The 13,229-nt window shown below is 46.8% G+C and overlaps 6 protein-coding genes across 6 annotated transcripts; 2 read left to right on the top strand and 4 right to left on the bottom strand.

The window, feature by feature from the left end:
- Positions 1–1,167: 1,167 nt before the first annotated feature.
- N7446_011558 (uncharacterized protein) lies at positions 1,168–3,107 on the top strand. Its single transcript, XM_058520300.1, has 6 exons — positions 1,168–1,371; positions 1,516–1,563; positions 1,802–1,852; positions 2,652–2,729; positions 2,791–2,819; positions 2,878–3,107. The coding sequence occupies exons 1-5, from the start codon at positions 1,270–1,272 to the stop codon at positions 2,809–2,811; spliced, it is 300 nt and encodes a 99-aa protein (XP_058367824.1). The 5' UTR covers positions 1,168–1,269; the 3' UTR covers positions 2,812–2,819; positions 2,878–3,107.
- A 269-nt stretch (positions 3,108–3,376) lies between these two features.
- N7446_011557 (RICIN domain-containing protein) lies at positions 3,377–3,885 on the bottom strand (the record flags this gene model as incomplete). Its single annotated transcript, XM_058520299.1, has 2 exons — positions 3,377–3,381; positions 3,438–3,885. The coding sequence occupies 2 exons, from the start codon at positions 3,883–3,885 to the stop codon at positions 3,377–3,379; spliced, it is 453 nt and encodes a 150-aa protein (XP_058367823.1).
- Positions 3,886–5,110: 1,225 nt separating this feature from the next.
- N7446_011556 (glycosyltransferase family 32 protein) lies at positions 5,111–6,295 on the top strand (the record flags this gene model as incomplete). The annotated part of the gene is made up of 1 exon (XM_058520298.1): positions 5,111–6,295. One exon carries the CDS (start codon positions 5,111–5,113, stop codon positions 6,293–6,295), a length of 1,185 nt encoding a protein of 394 aa, XP_058367822.1.
- Positions 6,296–7,031: 736 nt separating this feature from the next.
- On the bottom strand, positions 7,032–8,298 carry N7446_011555 (uncharacterized protein; the record flags this gene model as incomplete). Its single annotated transcript, XM_058520297.1, has 4 exons — positions 7,032–7,065; positions 7,117–7,307; positions 7,383–8,009; positions 8,056–8,298. The coding sequence occupies 4 exons, from the start codon at positions 8,296–8,298 to the stop codon at positions 7,032–7,034; spliced, it is 1,095 nt and encodes a 364-aa protein (XP_058367821.1).
- Positions 8,299–8,721: 423 nt separating this feature from the next.
- Positions 8,722–10,060, bottom strand: N7446_011554 (uncharacterized protein; the record flags this gene model as incomplete). The annotated part of the gene is made up of 4 exons (XM_058520296.1): positions 8,722–9,466; positions 9,535–9,605; positions 9,657–9,800; positions 9,869–10,060. 4 exons carry the CDS (start codon positions 10,058–10,060, stop codon positions 8,722–8,724), a joined length of 1,152 nt encoding a protein of 383 aa, XP_058367820.1.
- An 832-nt stretch (positions 10,061–10,892) lies between these two features.
- N7446_011553 (uncharacterized protein) lies at positions 10,893–12,890 on the bottom strand (the record flags this gene model as incomplete). The annotated part of the gene is made up of 1 exon (XM_058520295.1): positions 10,893–12,890. One exon carries the CDS (start codon positions 12,888–12,890, stop codon positions 10,893–10,895), a length of 1,998 nt encoding a protein of 665 aa, XP_058367819.1.
- Between the last annotated feature and the right edge of the window lie 339 nt (positions 12,891–13,229).

Genomic DNA, 13,229 nt, shown 5'->3' with positions numbered 1-13,229 from the left:
CGGTCCATGCATATGACAATGGGCACGGGCACGCTGGCTCGTGTGCAATCGCTAGAGCATTTCCAATAAATCTTGCTCCGATTTAGAAAAAAGAAGTTTGGGGTGGTATATTATGTAGGGAAAAAGAGCAAAAAGAAATGTGCATCATCCGTGAATCGAACACGGGCCTCGTCGATGGCAACGACGAATTCTACCACTAGACCAATGATGCAGGAACATCAATCAGCGGGAATTGCTGATTGGCTGTAGATATTTGTTGATTTCCAATTGTATTCTTCTACTACAGCAACCCACAAAGCACAAAACTACCACAATTGCTATTAGAACCAACAATGTTAACTTCTGAGGAAAATAGCGATTAAATTTGCCAGTATTTCAAATTATAGCTCTTCTATGTGGTTTTCATACCTTAAATGTTCAATGCGACCCGTATATTCGAACGATGGCAGACCGGTCACCACGAGGTGCCAACACATACATCCTGCTGTGGGTGTGGCCTACTACTCTGCGTCTGGTCAAAATTTTTTCGATCTACGAGAAATATTTTATGTTGTTATCCATCATCATCTATTAAGCTATATATGAGATATTAACTACTACAGAAACTGTAGTTACCTGCATCAAACCATTGTTACCGGTGTTGCGCTTGCACTATCCTACGCGGGCTACACAAGGACTCAAGTAGGATCACAGTTAAATGTCTGCAGACACCAAGAAACTGGACTAAAAGTAACGAAAGAAAAGCTGTAGCGACAAAGCGAATCGCTTTTTATCTCCAAAATATATAGCCAAAGTATGATGAATAAGCCAAAAAATGTATAAATGTATAACGTTGAGGGGGACTTGCTCACCGACGGAATGTCTGTCTCTTTAACCTTAAACACATAAACAAAGACTCGAGCGGTTCTCCGAGGAATTCTTGGTCCCCAGATCCTTAGTAAGGCGGCTCTAGGTTCTAACCGCCAGAACTTCCTAGGTGACACTCAAATATGTAAGCCAAAACCTGCGTAATATCATTGTAGGCTTGAATCGTAAAGTTCTATTGGCCGATCACCTAGATGAAAATGAGCCACCAACAGGGGCTAATATTGACTGTTTATGTGTTGACAACGATCGAATTGGATTATTTAAGGAAGAACAGAGCCCTTTGCGGTCTGCCTTGTTTATCATCAATCGATATTTTTTCACGACTTATTGACTCTTAACGCATCAGATTTTTCCCCCTCTAACAATTTTAGGTATCCGATAGGTATCCGAGAAGCAACAGATATGCAGCCCATCTTTTTCTTGCTTATGCTGCTTTTTGGTTTCACCCTTGCAGCCCCGATTATCAAGGCCGATACACTTGAAACAGCAGTCTTTAAACGCCCGGTAAGATTATTGATAATAACATGATGACACAAGGCTAACAAACTAAAAGCTCGTGAGTACCTTCTCTCTCTCGAAAATCCCGCTATACTCGACCGGATTCTAACATAGCTGGACAATTTAGGTTGTGAGTACACTTGATTCCAGATCTTTTCAACCATCAGAACCGAGACTGATAAAGCTGGGCCACAGCCTGTAAGTCCCCAACAAAAAAGAGAGGGATCTGATTGGGTAGAGGCTTACATCACTTCATGAGTAATAGTCGGTAAGTTATCTGTTTCAACCTAGCACACTGGGATCGAGGGCTAACATGTTTGACTTCTATAGATAGTAAGTACTTCAATTCCCAGCCACTCAAGGCAAGGCCATTTGACTCTGAAGACGTTACTAATATGATATTCAATCTAGAATGTGAGTGAGCTCAAAGATACAGGAAAATAATGCTGCTCGATCAAAAGCTTACAAGGGTGACCGTCAAAAGAGTGTGAGTTGACCAAATAAGTGAATACTTCTTGGATGAAAACTGACAGTACTGTGAAATATAGATTGTGAGTAGCTGTCTGCTTCATTCATGAGGATTTTGAGTGAATGAGAAACTAACAGAGATGATCTATACAGTTAGTAAGTAATGACCCTGAGTTCAATACACTATATCTTAGGAGAGACGGCTAACACATCGGTTCTATTATAGGATGTGAGTGACATGGACGAGGAAATATACTGAATTAATCGCAACCAAAACTAATCGATGATTGAAACAGAAAGTAAGTTCGCGTGTATTATTGGCTTTCCTTGGTGCAATTTTGACTGACACTTCGATTCGCCAGTTGGTGAGTGCTAGCGGAAACTTTTTAATTGGGCAACAATCTAACAATTACGGCAATTCCAGAGTGTGAGTCTCACCTTACTCGCTTCATTGAAGTGTCACTGACCAAGTCTCCTCTTCTAGGAAGTGAGTTATCCCCTCGATTATCGGAGCCATACTGCTGGTAGGCAGAGCTGACAAGTGATCCGAAATTGTAGCAAGTATGAGCCCCCATGAACCTTAATACATCCAAAGCTAATGTTCCTAGGTCGTGAGTTATCAAAAGACACAACCTTTGCTTGCTACTCGATCGTGAGGCTTACAAGCATTTAATACATAGGAGGTGAGTACCTTCGTAACTAGGAATTTATACGGGGACGCAGAACTGACAACATCTATCCTTAGAATGTGAGCAAGCACCTCTCATGTGATTGTGCAGACTTTTGGATTATCAGACTGATGCCATTACCACTTACAGTTGGTAGGTCATATCGGCGACGCAGAAGAATCAGTTTCAAAGTACAAGATCGAAAAGAAGCCTGGGCTTAGCAAACTGGTCAGCAAACCTCTCTCAATATCAGAAACGTCCAATTTCAGAGAACTAATTACCTTAATAGTTAGCAAGCCTTGGTCTTTGAAGAATACGGTATGAGGACACAATCTCAACTGCTGTCTCATTACTAACCTTCATCCTCGGACCAAAGAAATGCTGGTAGATTTGGAGAAAAACGGTTGCGCCATTTGGCAAAGGTTTATGAGCAAGATGGGACTCCGATTCTGTTCTATAGATGGGTGCCTTGATCTGGGTTTTCGCCCAGACTTATAGGGTTTTCCCCAGATTGTGATGCGAATGCAAAGGCCAACCTCTTCATTTACGTCGTGCTCCCCTTAGCTTAGATTGTGAATATTGCGTGTTTTGGAGCAGGTGAAAGGGTAATGGATTGGGAGTTCTTCAATTCCGCAACCAAGAATACAGAAATTGGTTGTTATCAATATAAGTGGCTTGGATGCCACTACCCCTTCTAATAATGCCATGGTAGAATTTCAGAGCTCGTAGACATAATGTGTTACATGTAGCAACAATTGGAATGTCCACAGAGTGGGTAGGGTACAGGATGCTATTTGACATGATCGTATACAACACCGCGTAGCAATCCACAAAGCCAATTGCTTTTCTTTTTCATAAAACAGACATGTCATAAATTACTCTAGTAAATTCTTAGCGTAAATATAACTTCAGAATAAGGCTGCATATATGACTTACCTTGAGCTGGAGCCGGGGACAAGAAGAACTGCTCATTAGGACTCCGGTCATATTCAACCAACAGCAATTGTCCCTGGTCATCGGCACGCAGGAATAGCCCAGAACCCTGTGCAACAAGCTCATATTTGCCATCGCCCGCGAACTCCGGGATAAATGCCTGAGGAGAACCGCCGGTATAACAAACAGAGCCTTCCTCGCAGTTGATGTACGCGCCAAGTCGATTCTTGACCAAGAAGTATTGACCATCACTTGAAGAGAAGTCCCAAACCTGACTGGAATCTCCATGGTTCTCAGTAAAGTCGAGGGGTATACCAGGCGAGCTACTATGGGCGGTCAATACCAAAGAGCCACCAGTGATAGCTGATCCGATCGTGTAGAGACCATTCTCCAGGCTGTATACCGACTGGCAGAGGGCTGCAAGAGCGCCAAGTCCGAAAAAGGCCTTCATTTTGTTGATATGGTAGTTGAGAATGGAGAGAAGGTAGATAATGGATTGTAAGAGTGAGTTGTGGTAATGAAGAATGTCTGAGTCGCGACCATTCCTAGGTATTTATATCATTCTGTTTATGCGGAACACCTGAATGCCACGAAGAGTTCATGATGGCGAGCTGAGACATGCATAGACTATTGATACCTGCATTGTGATATATGCACCCCAACTAGTACAACTTGATTAGAAATGGGCCACATTATGCAGGGGGTTGATCCCATGCCGTGTGCCGAAAGAGACCGATCTATTGATTGAAGTCTTCGTGAAGCTTTCTCTGGACAGAGACGTCGATGAAAACAATGTGCTAGCTGATTCGGCATTTATTCAATCCAAGGCAATTGATCAGCTAAAATCAACCTCGCGTTTGGTGGATCGCGCCAAGATATATACAATCGATGATCTGCATAAGAAAAGAAGGTCGGTCAGAGATCGACTACGCCATGGATGCATAACAAGTTCTTTGCACCTCACTTTGAATATGCAGTAGAGGTTCTTCGCATGTGCATAGTGTTACATCGGGGACTACGGCTACAAGAGAAGAGCAGCCCTGGGTCGCGGAGAAGAAGGGTTCAATCATGCATACATTAGCCTGTTTTCCTGTTTTTGCTTTTCTATATTGGTGGCTGAAAATCTCGGAGATCGCCATGCTCATAAAGATCAATTTGAGGTGTAACAACCCAACAAAACCACCAGATTAATATCTTGTTACGTTCTCCTCCTTAAAACGCGTTACTTTTCTGATTTACCAGCATATATCACGGAAAGAGAAAACTATTACTGACATAGGAAATGCTAATAGTGTGGCTTCCCTTGGCGCTTTTCATGCCTGCAAAAAGAGGCAAATATGAGCCAGAATTGGCCCTGCCAAGCCCTCGAAATCACCATCAGCATGGAAGCAGCCCTCGAAAAGTACAAATAGCAGGACATGATGCTCACCTTGAAGATTATTTCATGGCAGGTTTAGGCTGCATTCAACCATTGATCGTTCACTCGCCTTTGGCCTCCAAAAAACCCAAAACGGTTGTGATGCCCTTTCCGGCCCATGCTACAGTGCCATCCAAAGTTTGAATGGTGTACGACGCTTGCGCTCGCTATATCAACAACTTGCAGCAACTGTTATGATGTCTATATTTCTCTTAACCCCTAGCTCCCCACGGGCGCAGGGTATTGTACTCTTTCCGAGATGTTTGGATTCAGTTTTCTCTCCAGGCTCACAATTCTGGTGATTGCCTCAGTGACTGTGTTCTACCTGGCATATCCCTCTTCGCCTCCAACATGGCATTTCAGTCGCGTTGCTGCGGGATATCATCATGTAGCCACCTACTATTCCCGCCCGCCCTTTAGAGGAAAACCGGCCGAAATAGCTGGTCAACAAAAGGATTCAGCCTATCAGCCCAAAGAGACCGCCGCCATTGAGACAGGATCAAGAGAAACGTATGCCACACACGAGAGTGTTGCGCACCAAGTTCAGGACTCGCACCATCCTCAAGAGTCGGAAAAACCAAAGGACGAATTCGACGAGATCCCCGAAGAGACTCCGGAAGAGCGACACTGCTTCGCAAGCGGGATACAGTCCTCTAGGCCAATTCCTAAGACACTGAATTTCATATGGCTCAATCGGACTGAACTGTCCTTCATGAGCTACCTGGCCATGCGGGCCGCACTAGTGTCTCTCCAACCAGACCGGCTGAATCTCCACTACACCGATCTCAACGAAAACAATGAGTGGTTACGCAAGCTGCACGCCAACATCACTCTCATTCGCCATGATATGAAGCAAGAATATCCTAGACAGGTAGAGGAAAATTGGCACCTAGCGCACGTCTCGGATGTGATGCGGCTAGACATACTACAGCGCGACGGCGGGATCTACTTCGACACGGATATTATTGCCCTGCAGTCCTTTGACAACCTGCTGCATAGCCCGAAGGACATTGTTCTCGGCCACGAGGGCCGTAACCGCTTCGGGCTGTGCAATGGCATCATTTTGGGGCGGAAGGGCTCCGCATTCGTGGACCGTTGGAAAGCCAGCTACAGCTCTTTTGAGGTGGGCGAGTGGAACACCCACTCGGTCATTCTCCCACATGACTGGTCTTTGTTGTTCCCTGAAGAAGTCTGCACCCTGTCGCCAACGGTATTCTTCTGGCCAAGTTGGGATGCTATACAATATATGCATGAGCCGCTTACCGACACCCAGGCAAGGGACTTTGAGCGGACCCTTGCCAGAAACAATGGCAGTATGTACTCGAATCAGCTTGCTTATCATGCCTGGCACCAGGTGGCACCGCAGCTGAACAGCTTAACGCCCGAGATCATAATGACGCAGGACACTCGGTTTAACATGTTGGTTCGACGATTTTTAGAGTGATCGAAATACCCCAAATGCAGATGTTACACATTCTCTTGAGTATTATAGAAAACTATAATTTTAGAGCGATAGCCGAAGCACATACCATTACGCTTTCAAAGAACAGGCCGCTATTTTCTTTACAGATCGAGATGAAAATGCGGTACAGGTACCAAAGGCAATATGTAGAGCCATTTAAAATCAACTTAGTTATCAGCACATAGTAAAGACCAAGGCTAAGGTTTGTATCACTGATAGGGTCACGGTAGGATTGGCAAAAGAGAAACACGGGAGGCTCGATCAAACCTTGCGGCTTTGGCGTTAAAAGTCTCGTCGGACTCCGTAAGAATAAAATCAATGGCTTAAGCCTTACAAAAAAGTAGCCTAGCTCTTCACCACAGAGAAGTATGGGGTCTAGGTTGAGAGATCGACTTCAAGTGCAACTCAAAGCTAATCTACATATTCGATCACCTTCATGACCAACGTTCTTGCCCATTGTTGATGTTTAAGTTATCTTATTCCTTTGTATTATCTATGAGCGAACGGCAATAGAATATAAGAGGTGGCATATGGACATAAAACGATGAAAATTGAAATACAAAAGGCTTTCCATTCGCTTTGGACGTTCTCGAAACGGAAGTCGGCTGAATAGCGCAAGGACTATCACAGTGAAGGGCATGGCCGCTTGGCATTGGAATTATGCCAAATGGCCCAACCATACAACAAGATAGTTTCGAAATCATAAAATCGCAGAACTTCATCTGCGGCTTTTAAGAACAGCGGCCATGTATCTTTTCAAATGGTTAGAACTGGGTATGTTTGAAATAGAAATCCAGACTTACAAGCCCATTCCAAGCAAAGTCAAGAGAAGCCCGGCAACACTTTGTCTTGAGATAGACTCACCACTCAAGTACCAACCCAGGCCTACAATCGTGCATGTTTTCAAATGTCCAATGACTGTGCTGCTAACAGGACCCACGGCGTCAATGACGGCAAATTGGGACACATTAACGAGACAAGCAAAGAATCCACTCTAAAGGTGAGAGTAACATATTAGCAATCAATTCGACCCTCCACTGGAAAGATGTCTATAAAAAGGGCGACTCACCGCGAGAATCGCGACGTATAATGATGGTGAAAGCGTAGTAGTGGCAGGCGGTGCATCTAGAAAGGGAACCATACACAGAAGCATGGTGGCGCTCACTGGTGCTTGGTTGAGTAGGAGCTGCATGCTGCTTATTTGCAACCTTTTCTGGTAGCTTCCAACTAGTGCTGTGTAAAGGGAACTAGCAAGCACACCGGCAAATGCACAAGCAATCCCCTTTGGCGACGTTGCGACGGCTGTATTAGTCGCGGAACGTGAATCGAACCAGAATATGGTTCCCACACCTATAATCAAAATCATCATTGGAAGAAGGGACGCCTTCGGAATGATAGAGCGATAGAGTAAGAATCCCAGTAAGGCAGTTGCCGGCGTGAGTAGTAATCGCACGAGCTGGTGAAATATGACCGACGAATTTGCTAGGGAGAGATTCTGAAGGATGACTTGAGCGCACATAAGGACCATCAAGTGAATATTTCGATGAAGAGAAATTGACTTGGGGACAAAACCACCGAAGCAAGGCCGTGATATTACCCACAATGTGAGACCGGTAATGAAAAAGTGGTACGACGCAAATGCCATTTGGCAATTGCGAAGTGTTTCGTTTGAGAAAATGTACTTGTTTGTGAATACCTTGAAACGATTAGTGGAGAAGCTTTGTGGCTCTTGTGAGGCTTACTATTGAAACAGTTGAAACAACATTGGTTGTGATGCACAGCATGAGGCGGAGCTTTCCAGGGGCTCTGTATTCGCCATCCGTCTGATGATCAAGGGGCTGAAGTTCCGAGTCATTGCTTTCCTCGAAAGTCTTCGTCTCTATTGAGCTTGGTGATGAATAGCCCGTTTGATTCAACGATCGGAGGCGAGACCATCCCTCTGCCCCTTTGAGCTTTGCTCTGAGCTCACGGAACGAGTTCAACATCTTTGAATCTCGTCAGCAGAAGAGGACTGAACAATTCGTGACCTATTTACATATATCCCACAAAATTCTGCCTTCAACTAACGTTTGCGGGCAGACGGGGAAAATACCACCTTTGTCCCGCAAACGTCGTCAGTACGTAGCATTGAAAGTAACCTTCTTTTTCCCTCTGTTTATCTTTCTTCTTTCTTTCTTTCCATTTGCTTTTTCTCTATTTACAATCATCTTTCTTAACAAAACGGTTGCTCTGGATACAGATCTCAAGGAATGCTATAGTTAGATAAGGTTCTACCGGGGCAAATCCTAATTGGTAGAGCGAAATGGAAGGGAGGAAAATAGGAAAAAAAAAAAAAAAAAAAAAAAAAAGAAATAAAGGAAAGAAGGAATAGAAGAGAAAAGCAAAAGAAACATAAAATAGCAATCAAGCTAGTTAACAAGGTAACCCCGTGGGTAGACAAACTCCTTCGGACGTATTTCTCCTGGTGACCAGGCTGAATCGTTGCCCCATTGCGAAAATACCGTTTCCTCGTCCGATATTAGCCTGTGGATATTGCATCGTGTGCTATATACCATGTTATGAGAGACTTCTTCGTGGATTGTCTGGTCGCCTGTATTGATGTCGGAGTCTTTGTATGCTGGACCCGCTTGTCTATATGTGCCGATGAGGTTGGGAAATGGCGCGAAGCATTCGATCCGCTGACGGTCACCAAGGCCACCACACAATTCAGACATAGCATTGTCAACCGGTGCCTCTATGTGATCAATAGCGAGGGCAGTGAGGATTTTCCTCGCCCCTCTATTCGTGACTGCATATCCATAAGTGCAACAGCCTTCTCTAGCGCGGTAAACAAACCGCGTCGAGTCTTCAGGAAATATTTCCTTCCAGCTATCAAGGGGACCGGACCATGTGCCTCGATTTTGGACACTCGGGGCTGTTGGGTCATCAGGTATGGCGTAGTATCGAGTTTCATTCGTATCTGGGCCTGTTGAACATCCCCCAATCCAGAGAAGATCCCAATCAGTTCCGTACGGAGTCTGCTTGGATGGTTTGCTGTTCCCTTTCAGAGAGTGCAGGCCACGGGCAAATTCCCGGAGTTGGGCCTTGATGTTCACGTCCCAGTCGGCATCATCTTCCAGTATCAAGGCGGTGGAATATGAGTTTAGAAGAACACTAGTTTTCCCACACGCGGCGATTAGATGGAATGATCAGACACAGAGAGGATAGGATATCAACCATACTTGTTCAACGCATTCATGTGAGCTCGCCAACATCCAATCGCATTAGGCTCCGTGAGTGAGAGGTTGTATCCCTGCATTCAAAGTCAGTTGGTATTTTGTGAAGGATTCATATGAATACATACTTTAGGTAGCGCTTTCTGTTGTAATTCTTGCGGGCGAACTCCGTCAAGCCACTCAACTTCGAAGCCGGAGACCGAGGCAGACACTGTAAGAAAGTCGCGCTTGTCTGTACGCTCTTTCAAACCAATAGCATATATGTGTTCGAACTAAGATCAGAATAATTAGTCAAAATCAAGTTTGTCAGCCGTGCAACATATACGAAAGGAGTACTAACCCCGAGGGTGGTGTTGAAGATGTGGTCGAGAGCACCATCGCGAATGCCACTTTGCAAGAAATGTGATTGTTGCTGCGGCCACAGAGTGTCTGCAGTGTCTCCCAAAAAGAATGACACAAGTATGTATGAAACGCAAAGTGCGATGATGATACAAAATATCTTGTAAGTTCTATAAGGCAATTGAGAAATCATTGTGAGATAATGCAAAGGATATGAATGATGGGTTATCCGCGTCAGAATGGTGGGATACGAGTCATTCGAATGTTAATAAATTATTGGATGTAATATAGAAATGCTTGTCTGACATTCCTGCTACATGCGACCCTTTACACTTAAAGCGCCCTGCCGCGTGCGGCCAGGAATGCAACACGATAATGAACCTACTTCCGGAAAATCAGACAACTATCCCGATGTGGTAAGTATAAAACATACTAGGCATCCTTCTTATTGGTTCACAAGTGACATGATGAAAGCCCAGGATTATCACATACTAGTGAAGCTTTCTAACCGATTGACTACTCTACGCAATTCCAACACTACAGACAACAAAATCTATGCCATACCAGTAACATTCAATCTCACGCTATGTACAACGGCCGTAAAGTCTTCATTAAAAGGCAAATATCAGATAAGAAGTAAAACAGGGGAGACGCATGCATCACAAGAAGAGTAGAGTAGAGAAGAGTAGCGTAGTAGGGTAAAAGTAGGGTAGGGGAGGATAGGATAGAAAAGTCATCAACATCATCCCAGATCAACTTCAAACTCCATGCATCGGGGTTTATCATCGTCAAGATGGACCGCATTTTCAGATGATTTTGTTTTGTTTTTTTGTTGCTTGGTTGGGTAAAATAAGGGGGTTGACAAAGGGGAAACGTAAATTGTTTTTCTGTTAACTTTGTTAACGTGATCTTGGTCCAGATCCAGGGTATATCAGATCAGGCAGGTCGAAGACTTGTCTGACTGTCCCGGACTGGGTAGATCATAGGTTGTACGGGCGTAGGAGTAGAAGTGATCATTTGGACAATCAATTTTTCCTCTCACACTTTGGCTGTGTGGGATTCTCAGTAGAATGGACAAAGCCAACACGGGTACGGGTATGGCCATGGTGAGCATCATCGCTCTCACCAAAAGGAACCATACCCATCTTCTTCGAGCGACTGCGCTTCAGCGGCTGCGACAAAGGTGTGGCAGACTGTGGTGCAGGGCTAGCGAGCGAAGGACCAGGCTTAGCTTCCGCAGCGGCAGGAGCAGCAGCAGCACGCTCATCGTCTTCGACGTGAATGTGTCTGAACTCTTCTTCCTCTTCATCGGCTTCAGAAGAGGATAGACCATCTTCATCCGAGGCAGCCTCGTAGTCATCTTCGTCGTCGCTAACCAGGCTTGGGGCTTGGTTTGATTCGATGGCGTGTGGGCTGAGGGTTGCGTGGTCAAGACTGTCGCGGGATTCCAGAGAAGATTGGGTGCGCCCGGAGATGTCCAAGAAGGAAGCTTGGGGGCGCGATGGGGTCGATTCTTCTATTAGCGGCCCGTGGATACGATCCAGAGCCTTTCGGCTTTCGGACTGAGCTGCTTGAGCAATCGGAATGCGCATTGGCTGGCGGCCGGCGCGAAGATTGAGTTCAGATGCATCGGGGTTGGTGTCGGACGGACGAGAGTCTCCGTCGGATTCCTCGTCGGAGAGACTGCCCAGGTCCACTGGGGTGCGGGCTTCGCTGACAAGCTTGTCCATGTCCAGACCGGCGCCGCGGGATTTCATCAGTGCCGAGAGGTGGGGTGTGGCAGGCGAGGCCAGGAATTGCGGGTTTGGAGGCAAACGCACAGGCTCAGACTGGCGGCGGTTGGATGGAACAGTGGTGGGAGGAGTGGCGACCGCGGAAGCATTAGCCGTAGCGGGTTTAACAGGTGTCGCACACTCTTTCTCAGTCGGCGTAGACTTGGGAGGAGTGGGAACGGGGGCAGAGCGGATGAGAGGATGCACGTAGCCAGGAGCTTTAGTGCTGCTAGTCGGTTCACTGCGACCAACAACGGCCCCGGCGTCGTCCACATCGACCGCTTCACCAGAGGCCACAGCAGCGGCATCGTGACTCGCAAAGTTGCGGTTGTGCGCAATACGGCAGTGGTTGATAAATCCTTGAGTACTAGAGAAATTGTCGCGCCGACAGTCCAGACAGACCAGCTTGACCAGAACACCATCCGACTTGCGCCGGATAAGCATGGGACCAGGCTTCTCCTTCACCAGGGGATATCCACTGGACAGGGAGGTATGCTTGGTACCAGTCGAACCACGCTGCGGACGAGTCTTACCCGCCAGCGAGCCTAGGTCACCTGGGTTCCCGCGCGTAGAGCGACCCTCGGCCAGCGGAGGAATCGTCAACCCGTCTTCGCCACCGTCAAATCGCGGATCAGGCAGCAGCCAGCGGGCGTAGTGGCGCGAGTAAGGACCATCGGTGACTCCCCATGGCGCAGGCGACATCGGCGACGGACCATTTCCAGGTGCCAGCGATGCGCCCGTGCCGGAGCTCACATCGGCGGATACACCGGCGACACGTGAGCCCGGGTAAGGGATTTCAGCGCAGCGACGTAGCTGTTCGAGGGCGACCTGGCACTTGGCGATTTCCTGATCGATAAGACGTAGTTCGTTGTGCTTAAGGAGGACCTCGAGGCTCAGCTGTGCGGTGATAGTATCTCTCAGGTGGGTGGTGCTGGGCGCCGGTTTGGCGACCTGCGCCGGCGGACGTGGCGCCGCGACCGGTGGATTTGAATACGAGACAGAGGGGGTTGTCGGAGTGCTGGGGGTCACAGATTCCGGGGTCACGACGGTCGCAGACACAGGGCGCGTGGAGAGCGACTCTGTGCAGAGCTTCGTCGGGGCGGGAGTGTCGGTCGCGTCGTCGGAACGTTTGCGCTTGAGTTGAGGTAAGGACAGAGTGTTGAGTGTGCAGTTGGTTGGAGCCAGCATCTTGACTTCCTCCATCACCTTATTCCCTCCTATTGTCGAGGGCCAGGGTAGCAAGCGAAACATGCCATGCGATAATAAAGTCGGGAATTAGGGCGATCCAGATGGTCCATGCGCTAATGAGCGGTAGCGGTAGCGGTAGAGGTAGAGGATAAGGTAGAGGTCAAGGTAGAGAGTGGCAGAACCGAAAGGAATTACGAAAAAATCTATTAATAAGGCCCAAGGGAAGGTAGGGAAAGGTAGAAAGAGAAGGGTAAACAAAGTGTGAGTAGAAGAGGAAAGGGGGAAAGGGAGAGGGAGAAAGGGGGATGTTCCAAACAGAAGGGAATGGGAACTTGGGCAGGGAGTGGGTGGAGACTGAGTATACTTGCTCAGCTCATACTATTAATATGGACGAGTTAAGTA

This window comes from Penicillium canescens, assembly GCF_028828765.1.
Source record: "Penicillium canescens strain IBT 15451 chromosome Unknown utg000008l_segment0_segment0, whole genome shotgun sequence".
Taxonomy (NCBI): domain Eukaryota; kingdom Fungi; phylum Ascomycota; class Eurotiomycetes; order Eurotiales; family Aspergillaceae; genus Penicillium; species Penicillium canescens.
This window is presented reverse-complemented; position numbering and strand designations above follow the sequence as displayed.